Source organism: Xenopus laevis, chromosome 1S (genome assembly GCF_017654675.1).
Source record: "Xenopus laevis strain J_2021 chromosome 1S, Xenopus_laevis_v10.1, whole genome shotgun sequence".
Lineage (NCBI taxonomy): Eukaryota > Metazoa > Chordata > Amphibia > Anura > Pipidae > Xenopus > Xenopus laevis.
Genome location: NC_054372.1, coordinates 44099784 through 44122966, shown reverse-complemented (window position 1 = coordinate 44122966; position 23183 = coordinate 44099784). Strand labels below are relative to the sequence as shown.

The window sequence follows — 23183 nt, the reverse complement described above, 5'->3', positions numbered from 1 at the left end:
GTTCCACCCTGAAGTGCTGGCTTTTTCTGAAAGCATGGGATCAGGCAAAATGACCAAAGATGGCCGCCTACACACCAATATTGCAACAAAAAAAATATATATACTTGGTCCAGGAATAAAATGTTATGTGATAGAGTGAATAGTGTGTTAACTTTGTTATTGTCCTCATTTTTAATTTCTTACAGTATTTAAAGTGGTGATTCTCCTTTTATTATGATGTAGAGAGTGATATTCTAAAAAATTTGCTATATGTTTTTATTTTTGAAGGTTTTTGAGTTACTTAGCTTTTTATTCAGCAGCTCTTGTAATTTGGTAATTAGGGTCCAAATTACCCTAGCAACCGTGCATTGATTTGAATAAGAGACTGGAATATGAATAGGATAGGGCCTTAATAGAAGGATCAGTAATAAAAAGTGGCAATAAAAATACATTTGTAATCTTGCAGAGCATTTTTTTTTAGATGGAGTCAGCGACACCCATTTGAAAGCTGCAGAGAGTCAGAAGAAAAAGGCAAATTATATATTATACTATAAAACTAAAAAAAAATAACAATGAAAATCAAATAAAAAGTTGCTTAGAATTGGCCATTCTATAACATAATAAAAATTACCTTAAAGGTGAACCACCCCAAATTATTTGCTGCCTTCTTCTGACTCTTTCCAGCTTTCAAAATGAGGCCACTGATCTCTGTAGCCAAAAACTTAATTGCTCTGTAAGGCTACAATTGTATTATTACTTTGGGTTATTTGGACCCTAGCAGCGAGCCATAATCCACTCTGTCAGCACCCAGGTCCAGTCTTACTTTAAAAACAAAACTGCGAGTTCTCTGCATTCTGCTTGCACCCTTCTTACAAATACAAATGTGTCCCATTAAATTTCTCTACTAAAACAAGGGTATTGCAAGTCCTGGCCTTACTAATTTAACAGTACATAAATGCTTACAAAGCCATTCTCTGGTAAATTTCAACCCAAAAAATGCCAGAATGCTTAGATCGTAGGGTTTTCTTTATAAAGGATCTTTCCCTAATTTGGATCTTCATATGATAAGTCTATTAGAATATAATTTATACATTAAGTAAACCCAATAGGCTGGTTTTGCTTCCAATAAGGATTAATTATATCTTAGTTTGGATCAAGTAAAGGTATTGTTTTATTATTACAGAGACAAAGGAAATCATTTTTAAAAATTTGGATTATTTTATTATAATGGAGTCTATGGGAGACAGCCTATCTGTAATCAGGAGCTTTCTTTATAACGGGTTTATAATCTGACATAGCCTGTGCTTTGGGATGTGCATCAGGTTCTCCCTTCTGGAGCATACACCACATTCAAGGATGATGTAAAGATTGCCTTGTTGACAACTTGCACAACTTCTCAGCTGCCTTATTTCTGTGTTCATGCTTTGTCTAATTTGTTTAGTAAAGTTTGTTTTGCTCCATTAACGCTAAGGAAGATATTTATTAAAGGAAAACTATACCCCCCAAACAACGTAGGTCCCTATAAAAAAGATATTGCATAAAACAGCTCATATGTAAAACCCTGCTTCATGTAAATTAACCATTTTCATAATAATATACTTTTCTAGTAGTATGTGCCATTGGGTAATCATAAATAGAAAATTGCCATTTTAAAAAACAAGGGCCGCCCCCTGGGATCATACGATTCACGGTGCACACAAACATACAAGCAAACCATACTTGTTAGGTCACATGAGCCAATTAACAGACAGAGTTCTGTCTTTTGCTTCAACACTTCTTCCTGTTACAGTTAAGGTGGCCATACACGGAGAGATCCGCTCGTTTAGCAAGGTCGCCAAACGAGCGGATCTCTCTCCGATATGCCCACCTTGAGGTTGATCAGGCTGATCCTAACGAATGGGAACGGGTGGTAGGATCGCGGGACCGCATCAAGGAACAGATGTGGCCGCGATTCAACGGGATTTTTTGTCCCATCCGATCGAGATCTCGAATGGGGAAGCCCGTGGGGGGGGGGGCTCATACACGGGCCAATAAGCTGCCGACTTGGTCTGTCGGCAGCTTATATCGGCCCGTGTATGGCCACCTTTAGAGTTGCAGTATTTCTGGTCAGGTGGTCTCTGAGGCAGCACAGAGACCATCACGAAATGATGGTTCAAGGCAAGAGATGTAAAAGGGCAATATTTACTTAAATATATATTCCAGTTTGGTAAGATTCTTTGATATGCCACTTAATATGATATAAACTATCTGTTGCTTAATTGTTCATTTTGGGGGTATAGTTTTCCTTTATTTCAGTGATTAACTTTGTACTGTAGGCAACCAAATTAAATGTACTTTAAAGGGCATAGAGTAAAAATTGTATGCATTTTTTCTTAAAGTGCCTTCCACTGGAAGCAACGTAAAACAATGGCGCCAAATCTGTTGTTCACATGGCGTACAATTTATACATCTTGATAAATTCACTTTATTTTACATAGCTTTTTACACAGGTTTTTTTTTGTGGCAAATTTCAATTTGCAGCAGCATAATAAATATGCCACTATGATTATATTTGCCTATACATTTTATGTGTGCCTTCTGTTCCCTTAAAGGGATACTGTCATGAGAAAAAAACATTTTTTCAAAATGAATCAGTTAATAGTGCTGCTCCAGCAGAATTCTGCACTGAAATCCATTTCTCAAAAGAGCATGACCAGTCACATGACCAGGGGCAGCTGGGAAATTACAAAATGTCTAGCCCCATGTCAGATTTCAAAATTGAATATAAAAAAAATCTGTTTGCTCTTTTGAGAAATGGATTCCAGTGCAGAATTCTGCTGGAGTAGCACTATTAACTGATGCGTTTTGAAAAAAAAACATGTTTTCCGATGACAGGATCCCTTTAAGCTTTAAGAATCCAGGTGTTTGTAGCCATATCAAGACCATACATTTATGATATTAGTTATAGATTGGGCCTCAAAGACCGATTTAGAAATTTGTTGCAGCAGTCAGTGAAGAGTGCAACTGAATATGCTACAGTGTTAGGAGTTCATTAGAACAATAAATAAAAGGAACCTGCTATTAAGCTGTCAGCTTCTGGGGAAAAGAATATTGTGCCTTCACAATAACAGCTTTTTTTGCAAAGCTTAATTAGTCTTCTGGGTGAAACGACTGTACGCTTCCTGAATCCCTGTCCTATTGGCAACAAAGGGATGGTGAGCTAATTTAATTCTGTTAGTGTTAACTAGTGTCTCATAACCTGTCCTACAGATGCAGCAACTGTTTAACCTTGCGCTTCATATATGTGTAGCTTCAGTCATGGAGAGTCATGCATATATTGGTATTCCTAGCAATCATGATTCCTATAACAAACCCCTAAAATAATACATTTAATCTCTAATGAATAATCTGTATTATTAGAAGCTAAATATATATGTCTGTGCAGTGCAACACTTTATTCAAATTAAAGCTCAAGGCTGTGTCCCTGGGCCTGTGGAAAATGTATTGTAAACATCAAAGTAACCCATCACAGTGTGTATCAAAACTACTTTTCACATGTGACCTTGTGCCGGGCATTCAGCTCTTGGCATTACTAGGCAGCTACAGTTTATGGCATGCTAAAAGCCATTGCTTTCATCTCAAAGAAGAATATTTATATACAGCCTTGCATCATGACATCCTAACACTTGGCATTTTCATTAGCATGCATATACATTATTATAAAAGCACACGCACATGTTTGAGCCAAATATTGCTCATTTTACTGTAAGTGCTTTAGTACAAATATTCACAGGTATCATATTCGTTGATTGTTTAGCAGCTGTAAGTGGTTCTGCAATGCTGCCATTCTACTTCAGATGCTTAGAGCAATATTCGTTTAAATCCCCCTGCCATTATGTATTAAACCTGGCATATACAACACTGATCCAAGTGTAGAACCTCTCCGTAGATTAACCTGCACTCTCCTTAATTCTATTCTTTATTTAACAAGTATGAAAAAGAAACCACTGTACATTTGTGCAAATACATGTATGTGAACCTAGAATTGCCTTATGTGGGGATTCAGTGCAGTGGAGATTAAAGGAGAAGGAAATGCTAAAATTAAGTAAGCTTTATCAGAAAGGTCCATATAAATACACCAGTAAAACCTCAAAGTAATGCTGCTCTAAGTCCTCTATTAAAAGAAACACAGCATTTCTTTCCTTTTATTGTGTACACATGGGCTTCTGTATCAGACTTACTGTTTTCAGCATAAATCTCCAGGGCAGGGCTTGAGCATGCTCAGTTTGCTCCTCTCCCCCTCCCTCTTCCCATCCCTGCTGTAACCTGAGCTCAGAGCTGTAAGTGAGCAGGGAGAGACTCAGGCAGGAAGTGATGTCACACCAAGCTTATATGGCCGCTTCTATCCTAAACAAACAGAGACCGTATCTAGAGCCGTTTACTCAGGTATGGTAAAGCATTTTGCAGAATAAATATAGCGTTCTAGCTTGCACTATTGTGGCTAATCTATTGGCAATAAACTGTCTTGGAGCTTTCCTTCTCCTTTAAGTACAGTATATATGCGTAGCTGAATACCATACTGGATGTTTGAAGGAGCAAATTTAAAAAAAACAAAACAAAGTTAAATGCCGAGAAGTTGAAAATGTTGTGATTTATTTTATTATGAAAGTAAAAGAGCTGTAAAACTCCACTAAATGTATTCTCCCCATTCACACAGTACAGGTGTGCAAAATGTTATGTAGAATGTTCGGGACCTGGGATTTTCCGGATAATTTGGATCTTCAAGTCTACTAAAAAATCATGTAAACATTAAATAAGCCCAATAGGCTGGTTTTGCTTCCAATAAGGATTACGTATATCTTAGTTGGGATCAAGTACAAGGTATTGTTTTATTATTACAGAGAAAAGGGAATTCATTTTTTTATAAATTGGAGAATTTGTATAAAATGCAGTTTACGGGAGACGGCCTTTCTGTAATTCGAAGTTTTCTGGATAATGGGTTTCCGGTTAACAGATCCCATTCCTGCACATGTGTACATGCAGAAGCCTTTCTCTGAGTGACACCTTTATAACCAAATGAGGGGCAGACAGAAGCTGTTCACTGAAAGTAGCGCATTGTTGGAGTATGGGGCTAAGTGTTCACTTTTTCCAGTTAGATTGAGAAATTGTACACTGCCCTTATGAATTGGGTTTATATAACGTATAAAGGTCATTGTGAACACAAACTATTATGTTTCTGTGTGTGTGTTGGTTTTATAACATGTGCCACAACCAACTTTGTTACATTGGATCAGAAAGCAGCTCTTTCTACTAGTGATTGGGCCAAACATGGGTAACTACAAATATGTCATGCAGTTAAACCTCTAGTAATTGCTAAACAGAAAACAAAGACTAAGCTTTAGCCAGTTATGTTGAATGTAAGGTGCCTGTATAAAGGATATTTCCCTTTGAGTAGCCAAGGGCTGTCCATGTAGCTCTAGTTTACCTTCAAATAAACTTTGATAAAGCGGCTTTTAAAAGTTACAGATTAACATATTTATATTTACTTTTCCTCCAGATGGATTTTTTTTGTTGCTCTTTTAAATCATAGTTTTCTCGCTGCTGGTTCTTTACTACATTTATGATCTCAAATTAAGCAGATAATTCAGAAACCACTGAGAGTGCAAGACAACCAGTTGTTTATTAATATGATACTTTAATTACATTGTAGTAAGAACTTCCCCCTTTTAGCTTCTGATTCTCCCAGCCTATGCAAACAATTCTCTGCTATTCCTCTTCCTTTAAAGTCAGCATGAATTCACTATTGCTGCATCATCTAGATTTGTTGTTTCCAAAGCAGGTTATGCACTACTTCAGGCTATATTTAATTAGCCCAAACCATTTTACTGCAGTTATGTGAAAGGAGGATATTTTGGTACTTGTCGGTTTACTTCCTTAATTGTTGTTCTGTTTAAATGATGCTTGCAAACAGGAGAGCGTGTGCAGAATAGTATAGCGTAATGTGCTAATTACCAATGTCTCTATGCTTTAGTTTCTCTTTGGAAGTTGATAGTAGAGCCATAAAATAATAGAATAGAAAGTAGAATGCAAATATCCTGATCACTTCAGTGAACTAGTATCCGAAGGAGTGTTTCTGAATATATATATATAAATATATCAGCAGCTTTCCATTTTACATAGATATGTAGCTATTTGTCCCTTTGTAGTGCTATAATAAAGAGGAATAAAGTATGTCCTTTACTGAGTGTTTGAAACAAGGAATGGAGTGGGCCTAAAACTGGCCATACTTGTTTAAATTCAGTTAGGCTGCATGGCCTATTTCAACAAAATTGACTGATCGTCCAGGCATGTAAGTCACAAAAGGGGTCAGTTTTGATAGGCCATCTTGCAGTCCTATTGGATCATGGTCGATCTGCCAAAACTGAAAAGACAAACAGATGTGCCTTGTCTTACGTTGCCATTCCTGCCAATACGCTAACCTGGTTTAATGTCCAAGTGGAGTCGTTACTAATCATCTGTGACATAACTACCATGCAGTACTCCCCATGGGGTTGGGGGGGGCGTTTTTGGAAACACAGAGAGGAAAATTCACTAACCTCCGAAAATTCGCAAGCGACGGCTTCACTCACACTTTGCCAGGTGTAGATTCGCCAGGACAACGCTAATTCACTAAAATCCGAAATTGCGTCCAGGGCGCTGAACGCTGGCGAAGTTGTGCTAGCGCTACTGGGCCAAGCGAATCGAAGTTGCTGTAGCGTTGGCTAATTTGCATATGGGGGGAAGTTAAAGTTCAATGGACGTATATGTTGCAGCAAACACATTACATTACACAAGCCCAGGGAAACCTTAATAAAATAAAGTTGTTATATTGCCCTACACATGAGCCCAGTGTATAGTTTATGTGCCATATGTTAGGAAATGTAGGGGGGAAGCCGGTTAACCCCCAAAAAACATTATGCTATTTTTCAGCCTATCACCCTGAAAAAGGAAAAGACGCTAGCGTTTTTTTGTGACTTCGAAAAATTTTAAATTATTTTTTGAGGAAGTCTTATCTACTCTATTGCACTTCGCCTGGTCTTAGGTGGCGAAGGCAAGTCTGGCACAAGAGTTACGTTCAGTAAAATCCGCATCTTAGTGAATTTGCGTAGTTATGTCTATACGCTAGCGAAGTTACACAAGCATCCGTTAGTAAATTGGCGAAGTGACTACTGAATTTACACCCACGTTCGTCACTTCGCCCTTTAGTAACTTTGCCCCAGAGCCTGAATAATGAGAAGTGGGAAACTGGCTAGGAGAGACTTTGCACACTGCACCCCAACCAAAAGTTTTTCTTTTTTGGAGGATCTTTGGGAGGCACATTTATCAAAGGTCGAACTTCGAATTCTTGTTTTTAAAAACTCCCCAACATTACCATAAATTAGAAATTCGACCAATCGAAATGTATTGATAAATTCAAATTTTTTTTAAACTCGGATGAATTAAATCGACTTGAAAATTGGAATCGAGTTCGAATAGAACTCGATTCGAATTTTAAAAACTTGATTCGAGTTTTCATGCCAGGAAGGCTGCAAACAACTCCAAATTTGATCCATGGACCTCTCCCTTTGAATTCGGCAGGTTTTAGGTGGAGAATAGTCAAATTTGAGTTCTTAAAGGGCCAGAGTATGATAAATCTCGAAAATCGAATTCAATTATTTTTTTTTTTAAATAAAATTGAATTCGACAGTTTTGACCATAAACAAAAATTCGAAAATTCGAATTTTCAATTTGACCGTTGATAAATCTGTCCCTAAGTGGGTTTTTCCATCAGTTGTTTTTTTTCTTTTTCTGCTGTGCTAGAGATTTTCTATTCTCCTCTAGAACCACTCTTGCATTGAGGCTGATACCACTTAATCTTGGGGTAGACCTATTTAGCTATAGAGCAAGTGTTGCCACTTTGCTGCCAGTTTAGTATCCTAACCAATGAAGCAACATAACTGAAAGAAAGGGTGGGCGGCCTATATATAACTTTACCAGACACCTGTACCTTATGTAGCTGTATGTATGATACTGCAGATGAGAAGTGAGAAGTTCAGCTCCTTTGCATGAAGCTTTATTTTAAAATGTCCCATGATGAAATATTGATCACTTTCCTTTTTTTTCCCCTGATAGTTTTGCAAGGCCTAGTGGGAGGGCCTTACATCTGCAGCCTTCGGTTTTAGACTTTGGTACTCAGTAAGTATAAATCTTAATTCAATGTTTTCCCTTGGCATGTATAAGGATGAGGGAACGTTTAATTAATCATATAATTGGGACAACTTGACTACCCATTGATTATGTACCCTATGGATCAGAGGTGTCTTAACTGTTCCTTTCTAGTAGGCCACTTCATTATTCAGCTATTGGGTCTTTTATCTGTAATGCTTGGGACCTGGGATTTTCAAGTTAAGAAATTTTTCTGTAATTTGGATCACCATACTGCTTAAGTTTTAGATAATACATATTTCTGACTTGACCCCAAGAGCCCTACAGGTATAACTGCTTTTAACTAACCATTTTTTAATGCATCTTTTATTTTTAATACATAAACTATTTTATCTCGGAGATTTGTCCTGTAGAGAGCTGTGAATGGCACACATAGGGACAACTTGTACCATAGAGCTTACAAACCTCTTTAGCAGATCATCCTCTCTTGTCATCTATTCTGGCTTTTCTCATAAAGAGCTGATTGCACTACATTCTGGTCTTTTTAAGTACATTATTTTTTCTTACAGGTCATTGGGGATCCCTAAAGTCCAAAACTTCTGTGCTTTCAACCCTTGTAGGGATAGAGATGTTGAAGTGAATTCAGTGTTTACAAGTGGTAGACATTTCCACGTGTCTCCCATACAGAGCAGGGTGAGTGTTGATCTACTCTTGGAAACTATGTGCTGGTTCAGTGCCAGAATCATTTGCTTTTCTTGGCACAATTGTCCTCTGTTGCAGCTGCCAACTAAGCTCCTTTTCCAGCTTGCAGATGCATACTCCTATAAAGAAATGGATTTTATTTGCTTATGAAATGTGCAACCTAAGTAGGTCAGATGGCATAATAAATAGGTAGTGTTTATTTTTAACATTGCCTTTCAGCTGTGCTAACTACTATACTTCTATTTGGAGCTGGTTTTATTTAAAGTTAAATAGATCAGGTTGAAAAAAGACCAAAGTCCATCATGTTCAACCCCTCCAAATGAAACCCAGCATCCATATATACACACACTGACCCCTCCATACACTCACATAAACTATATATACTCATACACATAGGGGCAGATGTATCAAGGGTCGAATTTCGAGGGGTTAAATCCCTCGAAATTCGACTGGGGAATAGAATCGAATAGGGAATTCGGGCGAATTTACGCACTGGCGAATAGTCGAATGGGCGAATATTCGCCCGGCGAATAGTCGAACGATCGAATATTCGATCAAAGGATTTTCATTCGATGGAATGATCGATCGAATGCCTTTTTATTCAATCAAAAACGTAGAAAAAAACCCTATGGGACTTTCCCATAGCCTTTTAAAGCAATTCGGTAGGTTTAATCTGGCGAAGTAGGCAGTCGAATGATTTTTAAAAGAGACAGTACTTCGACTATCGAATGGGTGAATAGTCGCAGCCTTTTTTCGCTCTGTCTATTCGAATCATTCTACTCAGGCAAATTTACGCCAATTCGATAGTCGAGGAGCACAAAAAAAATTTGAGTTTTTTCCCCTCTAATCATTCACCCGAGCTTAGTGAATGTGCCCCTAACTATAGATTTTAGTCTGAATTGGTGAACACCAACTCTTCCAACGCATGTCAAATGAGATGAGTTCCTGGCATCACTTGTATAAAGCACTGGCACCAGTGGGCAGATTTATCAAAAGTTGAATTTCGAATTTTTGTGAATTTTTTTTACTGTAATAAATTAAAATGTACTCACAACTGGAATGGGAGGTTATTTATGAAAAAAAAGTCTCAAATTCGATCGAATGGGAAAGATGCGAAAATTTCGGGGTGAGTGCTAGTGGTGTCCGGAATGTGGCATGAAATGGGGGTGGGCGGTGTCTGGAATGTGCCATAAAATGGTGGGAGGGGGACAATATCTGATGAAATGGGAGGTGATGATGTCAGACTCCATGCAGTTCAATCCACAGCCATAAAAACGGTGGCATGAAAGACTGTGCCAGGAAATGGTAGGGGCCACAATATATTATGAAATGGTTGCGTTTGGATTTCTGTAGTTACTAAGGAATAAGATGTACGGTACCCTTTATTAACATAATCTAGGCAGTTATCTGGCAGAGAGACAGATGCTGCCTTTGTGTAGAGAGATCACTTTTTTTAATCAGATTTGGTTATTGTCTATTATGCCGTATGAGGTCAGTACTTCGTACACACACACATTCCTTAGGCAGAACATTGCCTCACTTGTGTAGTAATGTGTAATTAATTACAGATATTGTTTGAAATTCTAAATATGAGTATTCCTTACTGTAGCTGCTACATTTCACTTAAAATAGGAGCATTAATGTGCAAGAATGGATCTGGCAATACAGCCTGAATTCACACAGAAAGAATATTTTTATAGTGATGTTCCTAAACAGAAGTAATAAGGCAAACTGTAGTATGTTGGCTATGTGACATTAAACATGCATGTCTATGAAGTGACTTTGCTTACATTTGGAAACTGTTCCTAGAATGCCTGTGTTTCAGATGCATAGCCAGACATGACTGATTTTCACTATGATCTATTTGATGTGTAGGCCATTCCAGCCCGGGGGAAGGCTTCCTTTACAGTTGTCTTCTTGCCTGACGAGGAGGGAAGTTTTGAAAGCTCTATATTTATAAACACTTCCTCACACGGGATTCTGTCCTACCAGGTAAGGAACCATGATTACAATAGTAATGCAAAAACACATTCAGGGGCACTGTGATCTGATTGGGGTTAGGTCAGTCAATGCCTCATCCAATTAAACTAGTTAAAGGGGAACTATAGTAGTGCTTACAATTGGGCTGTGCGTTAGTTTTGATGATGTGTCTCCCTTCAGCATTCAAAGTACAATTGAATTGAGTAATGTCCTACCCCGGCAGTTGCAAGTGGTTAAGTGCCCTTACTATATGTATAAAGGCTTTCATTTATGTATTCATGCTAATATCCAGAGAAGAGATGCTCTGTCTATACATACTTTACTGGGAAAATAAAATAGCAGATGGATCCCACATGTAAATTAGTAAATACGTTTATTTAGTACTCTGCTTAATCATCTCATGCTTTGTTTTTAGGTGTTTGGAGTGGGGATTCCTGCAGCTGGCTCTGGTGATTCCAAGAATGCATTTCAGAATGCCAATGTAATATTTCCACACATTGCAAATATTCATCTTTCACAATCACAGGTATGGGAACACAGGCAGCTTTGTGCTTCTAATACTGTGTGATTATGCTCGCATTTAAAGGAGAATTATAGTTCTTACAAACAAATATTTTGCAAGTTAACATATTTAAAACTTGTGTGGTGGTTTATTTGTGCTGCTAACCTGTCGGGGTTGCGTACTTCTGTAGCCCTTCGCTAATAGTCTTGGGGTAGCGGGAAAGGAAGTCTTCAAGGGAAAATAATTTGTCTGAAACGAGTTCTTTCTTATAAGAAACAGGAAATCTAATCATTGTTTCCTGTATTACATTTATGTAAGGTCATTGCTAAATACCCTTCCGAGCAGAAGCTGCTCCTAATTTAGCAACAAATTTTTTTATGAATTAGAGCTTTTCTCTGGGCAATTTATACTAATTATAGCAGACTGCTCAGAAAGAAGACAATTAGCGTAGACCAATCATTTAAACTAGGTTTCCCTATATATATATATATATATATATATATATATATATATATATATATATATATATATATATATATATATATATATATATATACATACATCCTTGAGAAAGGTCCCCAGGTGGGACCGAAACGTTGGGAAATGAACCTGTGAATAAAGACACTTTTATTTCACTGAATTTGAACGAGTGCGGGTCCTGCTTACTGAATTGTATTACACTTTGACCAACGCACCAACATCGATTGAAACAAATCTGGAAGGAGTGCGTCCACTGAACCGACAGTATATATATATATATATATATATATATATATATATATATATATATATATATATATATATACTGCAGAGTCATACCACTCACGAAAAAGGTAATTAATTGCCTGGGTGCGTATTATATCTTAATGGAACATGTTGAACTGACATGGTCGATAACACTGGGGCTCCCTCCTGGTGCGAGTGTCCGAGCACTGGTGGGGGGCAATTTAAAAAAACAAAAAAAAAAACTACTGTTATCCCCAACCGAAGTGCAGGCTTTATTAGATAAAATATTTGCCCAACAGGTGCCCTTTAAACCTGCAGTGAACTGTGCTTCAGCTTTTAGGTTCCTATACACAGGCAGACATTGTTTGCCTGCTTGAGATTTCAGATAATTGGCTTGTGTATGCGCCCAAAATCATTGCCTCTGTGGTATTCATCTGATCAGGGCTTGTTCCAAAATCAGGATAGATGGAAAATCCTAGCTACCAAACCAGATAACTTGTCCAGTTCCCTCCTGGTGCCTCTGCCTTAATAAATCACACATATTCATCATCTGTAGGGTCAGGCAGGGTACTGGCAGTTGTAGTTCTACAATTGGAGGGCTTGTCTAGTTACCTACATCCCTTAGCAGTATTAAATGTGGGATCCATCACTGCATAAACCTTGCAGTATTCTAGAAACCTTTGCACAAATGACAAAGAAATATGTAGCCACTGGTTTGCTAGACATTGATCCTTTAAACAGGGGCTCTTGGAATCCAGAACTACTATTCTTACTGCAAGATCTGCTGCTTAATTTGCAGCACAGCACTGGCCATAAACAACTGTACTGTGCTGGTTTAAATCATATATATATATTTTTATATTAATATGCCAGCGCCCTCAAGTGATAGCCTGCATTACTGCAATATGTATATTATATTGTTCACTAATTAAAAAGAAAAAGTTACCAAATAAAATTTGATCAAAAATATGGTTACTAGTTACAGAGCATGCAAATACTGTGAATTCCAGCTAGGCCTTCAACTAGCATGGGCTGATTCACTTAGAAATACTAATGAAGAGCCAATCACTCAGCTGTCGCTTTGGGTTACAAGCCATAGGCTGGCAAAAGGCAGACCTGGAGCCAAGTCCTTGTCTTCTCAATCTGATTCATTACAGTGAGCTTCTTGGCAATCAGCAAGATATTTGAATGCAGCCTCTGCTGCCCCTTGGCTGCCAAGGTCTTTTTATGTTTATGGGACTGTCTATTTTTGACAATTAAAGGGGGCCCGTCACCCAAAAAAATTATTCAAAATCCTATTTTATCACATCAGTCAAGCAAAATTAACTTTAATTACACTAAGGCATAGAGGAGTAACAGGCTGAGATTTTTAAATGAGCTTACAACAGCTATGTATGCTTTAATAAAAAATAGAAATTGGATTTCATGTTTAATTTGAAAAGGACTTTTATTATACAAATTTTTGTGTCTGGGTGACAGGTCCACTTTAAAGGACAAGTAAAAACCCAGCCTATGCTCTGGACTGATATGGTTTAAACTATTGCACTAGATTTATGCACCATTTCCTACTTCCAGAATGGTATCAGGCTTAAAGAACTAAGAAATCCTAGAAAGTTGGGGTTACCAATACTGTTTCTAAATTGTATGTACTGGCTGGTTCTGGTTCCCATCTTCAAACACCTTGCTGTTCCTGGTAGTTTTCCTTAGAAATGTGGCAGCACCGTTATGTCTGTAACGGTCTGTAGTACCAAAGATTTCTTGCAGATGTCTGCCTCTTCATGTATGAATTACTTTTTCTTCATGTGCAGTAGTATGAGCCATGCATAGAGGAGTACTGTGCAGGTGCTGACCCATAAGAAGTAAAATGATGTGCATGCACAGAGATTAAGAGATCAACTGGAATAGCAGCAACATTGCACAAAAGAAAACTACAAGTCCAGGAAGGTTTTTAAAGGGGAACTATCATGAACATTTTATATTCATACTGAAATAAGACACTTTCTAAATACAATCATTTAAAAATCCTGTACTGTTTCTGAAATAATCAAGTTAATCTTCACCATACCTCTCTCAGCATTGGTTTCTCTTCATTCTCTCTCCATGCAGGAGTTTGGTGTCAGATAGTCATTGACATTTTGATCCAATACATCTTCTAGGGGGCTCCTTTTACCTAGACAATGTATTAGAGCTCACGCTATTAAAATCACCAGACATCATGTCTCTCTACATGCAGAATTTGTGCAAAAGGCAGTTATTTTGTTAGATTTTGTTTGTAGTGGAATCTGTTATTTGAATGAGCTCTAATACATCTGCTAGGAAAGCAAGCGCTCTCTATAAGATATAATGGATTTCACTGTCAATGGATATCTGACACCCAACTGCTGCATGAAGACAGAATGAAGAGAAACATGTGCTGAGAGAGGGATAGTGAAGATAAACTTGATGATTTCAGAAACAATGCACAATATTTAATTGATTGTATTTACAAAGTTACTTATTTCAGTATATTGAAGCTTACATCAAATTTTCATTTTCTCGATAGGTTCCCCTTTAAAGAAGAGAGGAGCTGGCAAGCCCTTGAATGTTAGAAATACATTTTTTAATGTTTGAATAATGCCTTATACAGAGGAATAGTGTTTTAGAGTTGTTTGCCAGTGAATGGTCTAGTTCAGAGACCCAATAAGTTTTTTCTTACAACAGCATCCTTAATACTGGCACTATTTGCTATTTCTTCTGCATCTGTTGCTGGGTCCTTTAGCATTAGTTAGTCACTATAACTGAGGGTTTGTATGTAGAAACATGAGCAGAAAGGAAATCTGGATTTTACTACTGAGAATAGTGCTGCAAATCTTCTAATTAGCAGGCCTCCTTAATGGTAAGGGCATATTTAATGGCTGCATTACGGTTCACCTTGCCAATGAAAAATAATTAGCTAATGTAGCTTATAATTTTATAATGTTTCATTTTTTTTATATAAAATTCTGGGGAGACCAGCATTTCCATTAAGCTTGCTGTCACTCATAGGATTTATTATGTGCTAATTCAAAATGCCAGCCAGTGTGCTCTCCACTGCAGCTCTGTACAACAGGATTTAGACACGTTCAGTGTAACAATAAAAAGTTGGTAAAAAAGCCTGTGCAAAATAAAAACTATTTCTAATATAGTTAGTTAGCCAAAAATGTAATGTAATGTATAAAGGCTGTATTGAATGTATGTCGAACAGAACAGAACACAACTTCCTGCTTTTCAGCTCTCTAACTCTAGTTAGTCAGTGACTTTAAGGGGGGCCACATGGGACATAATTGTTCAATGAGTTTGCAATTCATTCAGCTCAGATTCAAAAGCAAACCGTTATGATCCATGTGCCCCCCCCCCGCTATTCACTGATTGGTTACTGCCTGGTAACCAATCAGTGGAAACCAAGAGCGCTGCAAAGCAGGAAGTAGTGTGCTGGCTATTATGTTAGACATCCACTTACTCCAACCTTTATACATTAAATTTTTAACTAACTATATTGAAAACAGTTTTTATTTTGCACAGCCTATCTATTTACCCAGTATGTAAATGTTTACACTGTACAATTCCTTTAAGGGGGTTTTTCAGCTTTAAATTATCTCTTGGAAATGGTGTTTGTTACAAAGTTATAAAGCCAAGCAGCAAACTGTAGCTTTTATTGTAGCCAATGAATGATTTGCTAGCCACAGTTTTCCGCTACGTGTTTGGCATTGGTATACAGCATTTTTTCTGTTCTGTTATGCATGTTACAACACGGCTCATAAAACACATCATATTCTTAACATACTGTTGTCAAACTTGCAGCCCTCCGGCAGTTTTTTTTAACTAAATCTAACCAACCAGAGCATGTTGGGAGTTGAAGTTTAGCTTTCATTGTAGGGTTAGGAGATTGACATATGTGCCTTAATCGTTTGTTAGTATACAATAACACTTCTAACACACCCTAACCCATTTGTTTTAATGCATTGCCCAGTAGGTGAGTATTTGAATATATTCAGATTATTGCTGTTACACATTAATGAAACAAATGTATGTTCTATATACAGGCAGAAGCCATAAATTCCAGCGTGTGGCAGGTTTGCCTAAAATGCAGTGTTCCATTCAAAAAGCACCAGCAAGACAAGGTATGTTATAATGTGCTGGGGAACCAGCTACCATTCAGGCAGCTCAGCTTCAATCTAACATATGGCTTTCTCTACTCACCACACAGAACTGTTTGCCATCAGGACACTCGCTTCTGCTGCAGATCTACTATGCGGTCAGGCTGGATGGCGGCCAACACGATTTGGAGACTCTCAGGAATTACGTGTTGGAGAATATTTTTATGATCTTCGTAACAAATGATCACAATGGAAATTTTGGTAAGGGTGATTCTGCATCTGTAGCCATGTACATTTCAAATGAAAATTGCAAGATTGTTTTTTTTTTTTTTATATTACAGATGCTCCCCTAATTGCTGTATATGTGTTAAATTCTGGCAGTGGTCTTGTTCATATGCAGGTAAATGCCCAGACTGTATTGCATCAACGATGTGTGCCCCCTAAGTAACAGGTATATTCAAGTCAATCTAAAGGATGATATTTAAATACCTGCCACTTTTATTATTTAAAACATACTCAGTACTGTTTTCTTGTTCCAATGATCTGGTTCTTTGAAAATCAATCATTTTCTTTTTGCTTTTGCCAGGATGTTCATCATTTTCTAGGTGACACTTTGACTGTAAACTTTGAGCCTGTGATGCTTCTGAGTACTTCCATAAACTTTACAAGGGCTGCCACCATATTCTGCTCAGGTCAGTGTGCATACCAGTTTCATGCTTAATTCTCCCACTAAAGTTGCATCATGGCTCTATTATGCGGACCGGGACAAAAAAAAAATCTTATTTAAATAAGAATAGTATCTGGTGCATTAAACCACATCCCGTTTAGACTATTGCAATCTCCTCCTGACTGGTCTTCCTGACTCCCATCTCTATCCCCTCCAATCAATCTTAAACTCTGCTACCAGGATCCTTCTGCTCTCTCCTAAAAGGGAACCTGCTCAATCCCAACTAAAATCCTTAGTTTAGCGTTAAGCAAAGGATAGCATATAAAACCCTTCTACTAACATTCAACGCCCTTCACTCCTCTGCTCCTCACTACATTTCTTTTCTTGTCTCACTATACGTTCCTGGTCGTCTTCTCCGCTCTTCTCAGAGCCACCTTCTCTTCACACCATCCACATCCACTGCCACCTCTCGTCTCAAACCCTTCTATCTTGCTGCTCCTTACCTCTGGAATTCCATCCCTGAATTCCTCCGTAAGGAATCCTCTCTTAATCTCTTCAAGAAAAAACGAAGAGTCTGCCTTTTGGACGACTAGAACATTAGCCTAGTCCTGTCCCTACTGACTATGCCTTACCTTGTGTACTTTTTATCTCCAATTTGTACCGGTATGTTAGCCTCCCATCCACTTAGACTATAAGCTCTACGGGGCAGGGACCTCATTCCTACTATGTCTCTTACCACATAGCACTTAAGCTCTTTGTCCTATGATTCTGTATATATTTATTATGTGATTTATCTCCCCCATGTATACTTTTTTAGAGTGTATATATATATATATATATATATATATATATATATATATATATATATATATATATATATATATTGTACTTTTATGCACTGTACAGCGCTGCGGCTCCTTAACAGCACTTTACAAATAAAGTTATACATACATATATACATACAGCCACTGCAATGCCATTTCATCAATTCCATGCCATCTACTTTAAAGCAACAGTTTGTGAAAGGCTCTATTCCATTTACAGTTTCAGTACAATAATGCCCCATGTACAAAGTAAGGGCCATACAGAATGGCTTTGCTTACAATGGAGTGAAAGAACTTGACCGGCCTACACAGAGTTCTGTCCTCGACTCAAATTAACACCTGTGAAATGAACTGGAATGCCAACTGTGAGCCAGGCATATTAGAAAGCCTTCACTGAAGAGTAGAGGTTGTTATAGCAGCAAAGAGAGAACCAACTTTATATTATTACCCCATGGTTTATAGTGTATGTCGGTGAGCTGGTATATACATTGCACTCAGTAAAGACATTTACATTTGTTTTTTTGAACTAAATGATAAGTGGTTGCGAAATAGTACTATGTAAATGTCTGGATTATAGTTTTTGTTTTCCAACTATGCCATGCTTCTTCACTGCCTTCCTTATCTTGCAGTATTAGTTTTGGCAATTTTTATAATTGTGTATTGTCATGGTTATTTTGAATTGCAGCTACATCACGTGAGTCAGAGTACAGTTCCACGGAAGACAAAAAACATAAAGCTCCTGAGGCTGCTGCTACGCCACACCCCTGTGTTTCCCATAATGTCACTGAAGGGTATGATTCTTGCTTTTCAGTTATGTTTTTTATGTGTTTATTTGAGAACGACTTGACTTTATTTCCTGGCTAAAAAAAGGACAGCTGATATGATCTATGACTCTGGAAACAATAGCATTTTTTGCACCCCAACATTGCCTACAAAGCAGTGTTGTAACTTGCAGTTACATAAATAATATTGTCTCAGATGAGAGTAATGGGATGATTTTCTTATCTTTCATTCCCTTTGTAGTTAGCTCAATGTAGCATGCATGTAAATATCAATATGTATATTGAGTGAATTCAAAGTTCTCCTCTAGAGTGTTTTTTCATCCACTTTAATTCTATTTTCATATTTTTTTTTCCTGATTTCCGTTGCAATTCTCCTTGAGGTGTAAGCTGTTAAATTGTCATGGCTCATGATTTAGGGCAGGGATCCCCAACCTTTTGAACCCGGGAGCAACATTCAGAAGTAAAAGGAGTTGGAGAGAAACACAAGCGTGAAAAATGTTCTTGGGGTGCCAAATAAGGGCTGTGATTGGCCATTTGGTAGCCTTTATATGGATTGGCAACTTACCGTACACTGAGGCTTTGTAAGGCAGTACACCTGGTTTTTATACAACCAAAACATGCCTGGAATTCGAAAATAAGCTCCTGAGGCCACTGGGAGCAACATCCAAGGGGTTGGAGAGCAACATGTTGCTCACGAGCTACTGGTTGGGGATCACTGATTTAGGGCATATGCTTAATTACTTTCTGATTTGTGATTAAGCTAAATGAGGTAGCCATGCAATACCCAATCTAGTAAATCCCTGCCAAATACTGTTTTTTTTGAAGACTTTAGAACCAACACCTTTAGTACATAGGAGCACCAAGCACCCTAGAAATAAATATAAATGGAAATTTGCATAATATTCTCTTAATACAATTCTTGTCATTTATCGTAGGGTTCCTAGGGATTGCATTTTAAAATGGATGTGGTATTGCTACATTACATAGATATCAGTGTTTGTGTATATTCTCTCTCTGTAGGTATCTTGGATTGGATCTGTCAAACATATCTTTTTATATGCAACCACTTCAGGACCCTGCTGGTTTATGGTCAATATGGTTAGAAAATAACCTCAACTTTCATATATCTCTGTCAGAAGTTTCAGTGGCACAGGGAAAAGAGGGCATATTAAAGGTATGTTTACACAACTTCAGTTAATGTCACAAAATATACCTGATGTATTTGTATGTATTTGGTGTGCAAAACTTTAGGCTATTGACTTGTGGGTGTTTAGACTGCCACTAGCAGTCAAAATGCCTCTGTATGCCTATCAATGCTCTGTGTGCGTCTATTTTGGACCTTTTCATTCACTTTAGAAGCCATGACAGATGGGGACGGACAAAAATGCTTTGTTTGCCATAGAGTCATTTTAAGATGGCAAGTGCCAGATGAAGTCTTAAAGCTAAAAATATTGGCAAAACACTGACTAGGACGGGATGTCTCTGTTATACAGATATGGGACCTGTTATCCAGAATGCTCGGGACCTGGACTTTTACGGATAACAGATCTTTCTGTAATTTGGATATTCATTCCTTAAATCTAGTAGAAAATAATGAAAACATTAAATCAACATAATAGGCTGATTTTGCTTCCAATAAGGATTCATTATATCAATTTGGATCAAGTACACGTTAATGTTTTATTATTACAGAGAGAAAAAGGAAATCCTTTTTTAAAATTTGGATTATTTGGATAAAATGCAGTCTATGGAAGATGGGCATTCCGTAATACTGAGCTTTCTGGATAACGGGTTTCCGGATGACTGACGCGATACCTGTACCTCTAAAAAATAAAGTCTTGTTAGTGTAAAGTTTGTTTTTCATCAAAATTGGGAAAGACATATTTTTGCATTGCTGCCTCTCTAGTGGCCAAATTGGTTGGCTCTGCTTTTCTAAGCAGCAGGAGTCCTGGAAAACTCATTCAGGTATTTCACATAGTTACAGCCATACGCAGTGCGTTGGGGACATATATACTGTATAATGGTGTGTAACAATCATGAACTACACCACACATCACCATTTTAGCAACATTGTGAGCCATGTGTGATTTGAAAAAACCACTCAAAAACATCATGTCCTCATGTCATATTTGCACCACTTTTCTTCTTTGACACCTAGTGGACTTTATTGGTTTACTGCATGTCTGAGACATTGTAAAACAATGATGTAATTTTTAGTAGGGATGCACCGAATCCAGGATTAGGTTCGGGATTCATCCAGGATTCGGCCTTTTTCAACAGGATTTGGATTTGGCTGAATCCTTCTGCCAGGCCGAACTGAATCCTAATTTGCATATGCAAATTAGTTGTGGGGAGGGAAATCGCGTGCCTTTTTGATACAAAACAAGGAAGTAAAAAATATTTTTAGGGTTCGGTTCGGTATTCGGTCAAATCTTTTGAGAAGGATTCGGGGGTTCGGCCGAATCCAAAATAGTGCATTCGGTGCATCCCTAATTTTTAGCAGTGTTATAGGCCTTAAAATAAATTACACATCTCTATGAATACACCCGTTTAGCACTTTGGAATGGATTATATCTCGAATCATGATGCATGGTATCAGTAAGAAAAACAATGTCGCCTGTTTTTACGTATGAAATATTTTACTTTGTTTTAGAAACGGAACGGAACAATTATTCCAAAATTGTTGGTATAATATCCCGGAACTTTTCTTTAAATGCAATTGGAAATTCACATTTATTATTTTTTTGGAAATTGTTTGATCAATTACATGACCATGTGAACATTACAACTTTGCTCTGTTTATGTTTTAAAATTAGTCTTTGGTTTCATTATAAATTCCACAAAAACAGCATCAAAAAGATTTTTCACTGGCACTGGTGTTGGAATGTTGGATTTGTTGCTTAAGTCTTATAACCCAATAACTGCATTTGTTCTGTTTTTATAGATCCTTAACTTTACCAGACTGTTGCCATTGACCCCTGGTTGCTGGAAGGTGTTTACATTTAAAATTCAAGCCAAAGACACCCCTTTGAACTACCTAACGTACATTCTGATTGGCACCTCTTTGGGCGCTACGTTTAAGATTCCTGTGCATGTTCAGTGTGCATTTTTTAAGGTATGTAGCTGTATTATATGAAAATGATAGTAGAGAGCACTATGTATAAGTGTGTATGTATGTGTTTTATTTTGTGAGAAGATAAACATTTATAATGGTAGACAAGAGCAGATGAGAAAGGGATGGTGAAAATGCTGAGAGCAGACTTTGCCTTTACTTTACTCCACACAACAAACAAGTTGTCTTCACCAGCAGCATTGTCTCAATCAAAGCTCCAGGCATAGTCTCACAAACACAGACCAGTGTAGATAGAAACTTGAGTGCCTCAGGTGCTACTGGTGCTAAATATGACATCCTTTGTTCGCATTTGAATATTGTTTATAAGTATTTGTTAAAGGGAAATCGAAAAGGTCTGAGATTAGTTTCCTTGGGTCAAGAAGGTTTTTATAGAAAACATTGGGGTTACTGTAATTTCATTTTAATATTACCTATGTGTTGAAATTCTGTGCTTTTCTCCTGTGTATTTTCTTCAGCTGGGAAACATGCAGGATAAGATTCATGCACAATGTGGGGAACATCCACTTATCCGAATCCTAGATGCTGGTAAATATACTCTTATAATAGCAGTGAAGTTATAGTAACATATTTGGCTATTCTTGTTTGTCCTGGAGTTTATTAATGATAGCATCATCACATGTTTAAGGGGGTGCTAACCACTGGAGGTAGGGATACCCTTTCCCCAGCATAGCAGCTAATTCTTCTGTAATTTAACACAATGGCAGATGGAATGGGCAAAAGAAAAAGAGGTGATAGTGGTGAAGGAATATTTAGTTTTAAACCAAGCATGTCAAGGAAGATGAGACATACAGCATGGTAAATATGTATTGAACACATCAATGTTTTTCTCAGTAAATATATCTATAATGGGGCTATTGACATGAAATTTACACTTGATGTTGATAACAACCCAAGTAATCCAAACACAAAGAACTCAAAACAAATAAGTCCAGAAATGAAGTTATGTGTAGTAAACTTATAATATTTGTATTGATTCACTTTGCTTTTTCCTTTTACTCTAATTCCCAGCCATATTGGCACCAGCTTCTTTGCATTACTTTGTTTTGGATTCAGATTTTTATCCTAGGCCATTTACCTTTATTCATAAATTAAAACTACTTCATTAGAATTTATTATGCAAGGTTCCCATGAGTGCTAAAGGAAATATATTTTTCTTAGGAGGAGCTCTTCGGTGGCAGGAGAGCCTTTCCCTTAGTATGTCTGCATGGGGTATCGATTATGAGCTTGGGACAGAACTTTATGAGAAATATCAGAAGATGCACAATGGAGAAAATGTTGGGTAAATATGTTTGCTTCAGGTTTTATAAAAAGACTCATTATTGAGACCTAATTGCTTCAGCTAAATCCTAGACGGGAACAGCAGGGGAGATTGGCCAGCATGGCATAAGCTGCATAACATGAAACCTCATTAGCAAATGTTCAGTTTTGTTAATAAGCAGTGACCGCCACAAAGCCAGTTAACGATTGACTGAAATCTAAGCTCAATGCATGGACATCCCTCTGACGTCTGGAAATAGAAGCAGCTTAATATTACAAAATGAAAACACAACACACGCCATAGGGGAAAATATACCCTGGAAACTTAAAATTTATGGTGCACTGTAATTCTT

The 23183-nt window shown here is 37.5% G+C and overlaps 1 protein-coding gene across 1 annotated transcript in view; it reads left to right on the top strand.

Moving 5' to 3' along the window:
- The window catches only part of tmem131l.S (transmembrane 131 like S homeolog), a 75430-nt gene that overhangs the window by 28232 nt on the left and 24015 nt on the right, over nucleotides 1–23183 (top strand). Inside the window, exons 4-16 of the mRNA XM_018243254.2 lie at nucleotides 8110–8172; nucleotides 8712–8835; nucleotides 10720–10836; nucleotides 11240–11350; nucleotides 16114–16191; nucleotides 16278–16428; nucleotides 16509–16567; nucleotides 16754–16859; nucleotides 18344–18449; nucleotides 19461–19614; nucleotides 21385–21555; nucleotides 22029–22098; nucleotides 22732–22852. Of these exons, the coding sequence (XP_018098743.1) occupies nucleotides 8110–8172; nucleotides 8712–8835; nucleotides 10720–10836; nucleotides 11240–11350; nucleotides 16114–16191; nucleotides 16278–16428; nucleotides 16509–16567; nucleotides 16754–16859; nucleotides 18344–18449; nucleotides 19461–19614; nucleotides 21385–21555; nucleotides 22029–22098; nucleotides 22732–22852 (1431 nt within the window). The remainder of the gene's footprint in view (nucleotides 1–8109; nucleotides 8173–8711; nucleotides 8836–10719; nucleotides 10837–11239; nucleotides 11351–16113; nucleotides 16192–16277; nucleotides 16429–16508; nucleotides 16568–16753; nucleotides 16860–18343; nucleotides 18450–19460; nucleotides 19615–21384; nucleotides 21556–22028; nucleotides 22099–22731; nucleotides 22853–23183) is intronic.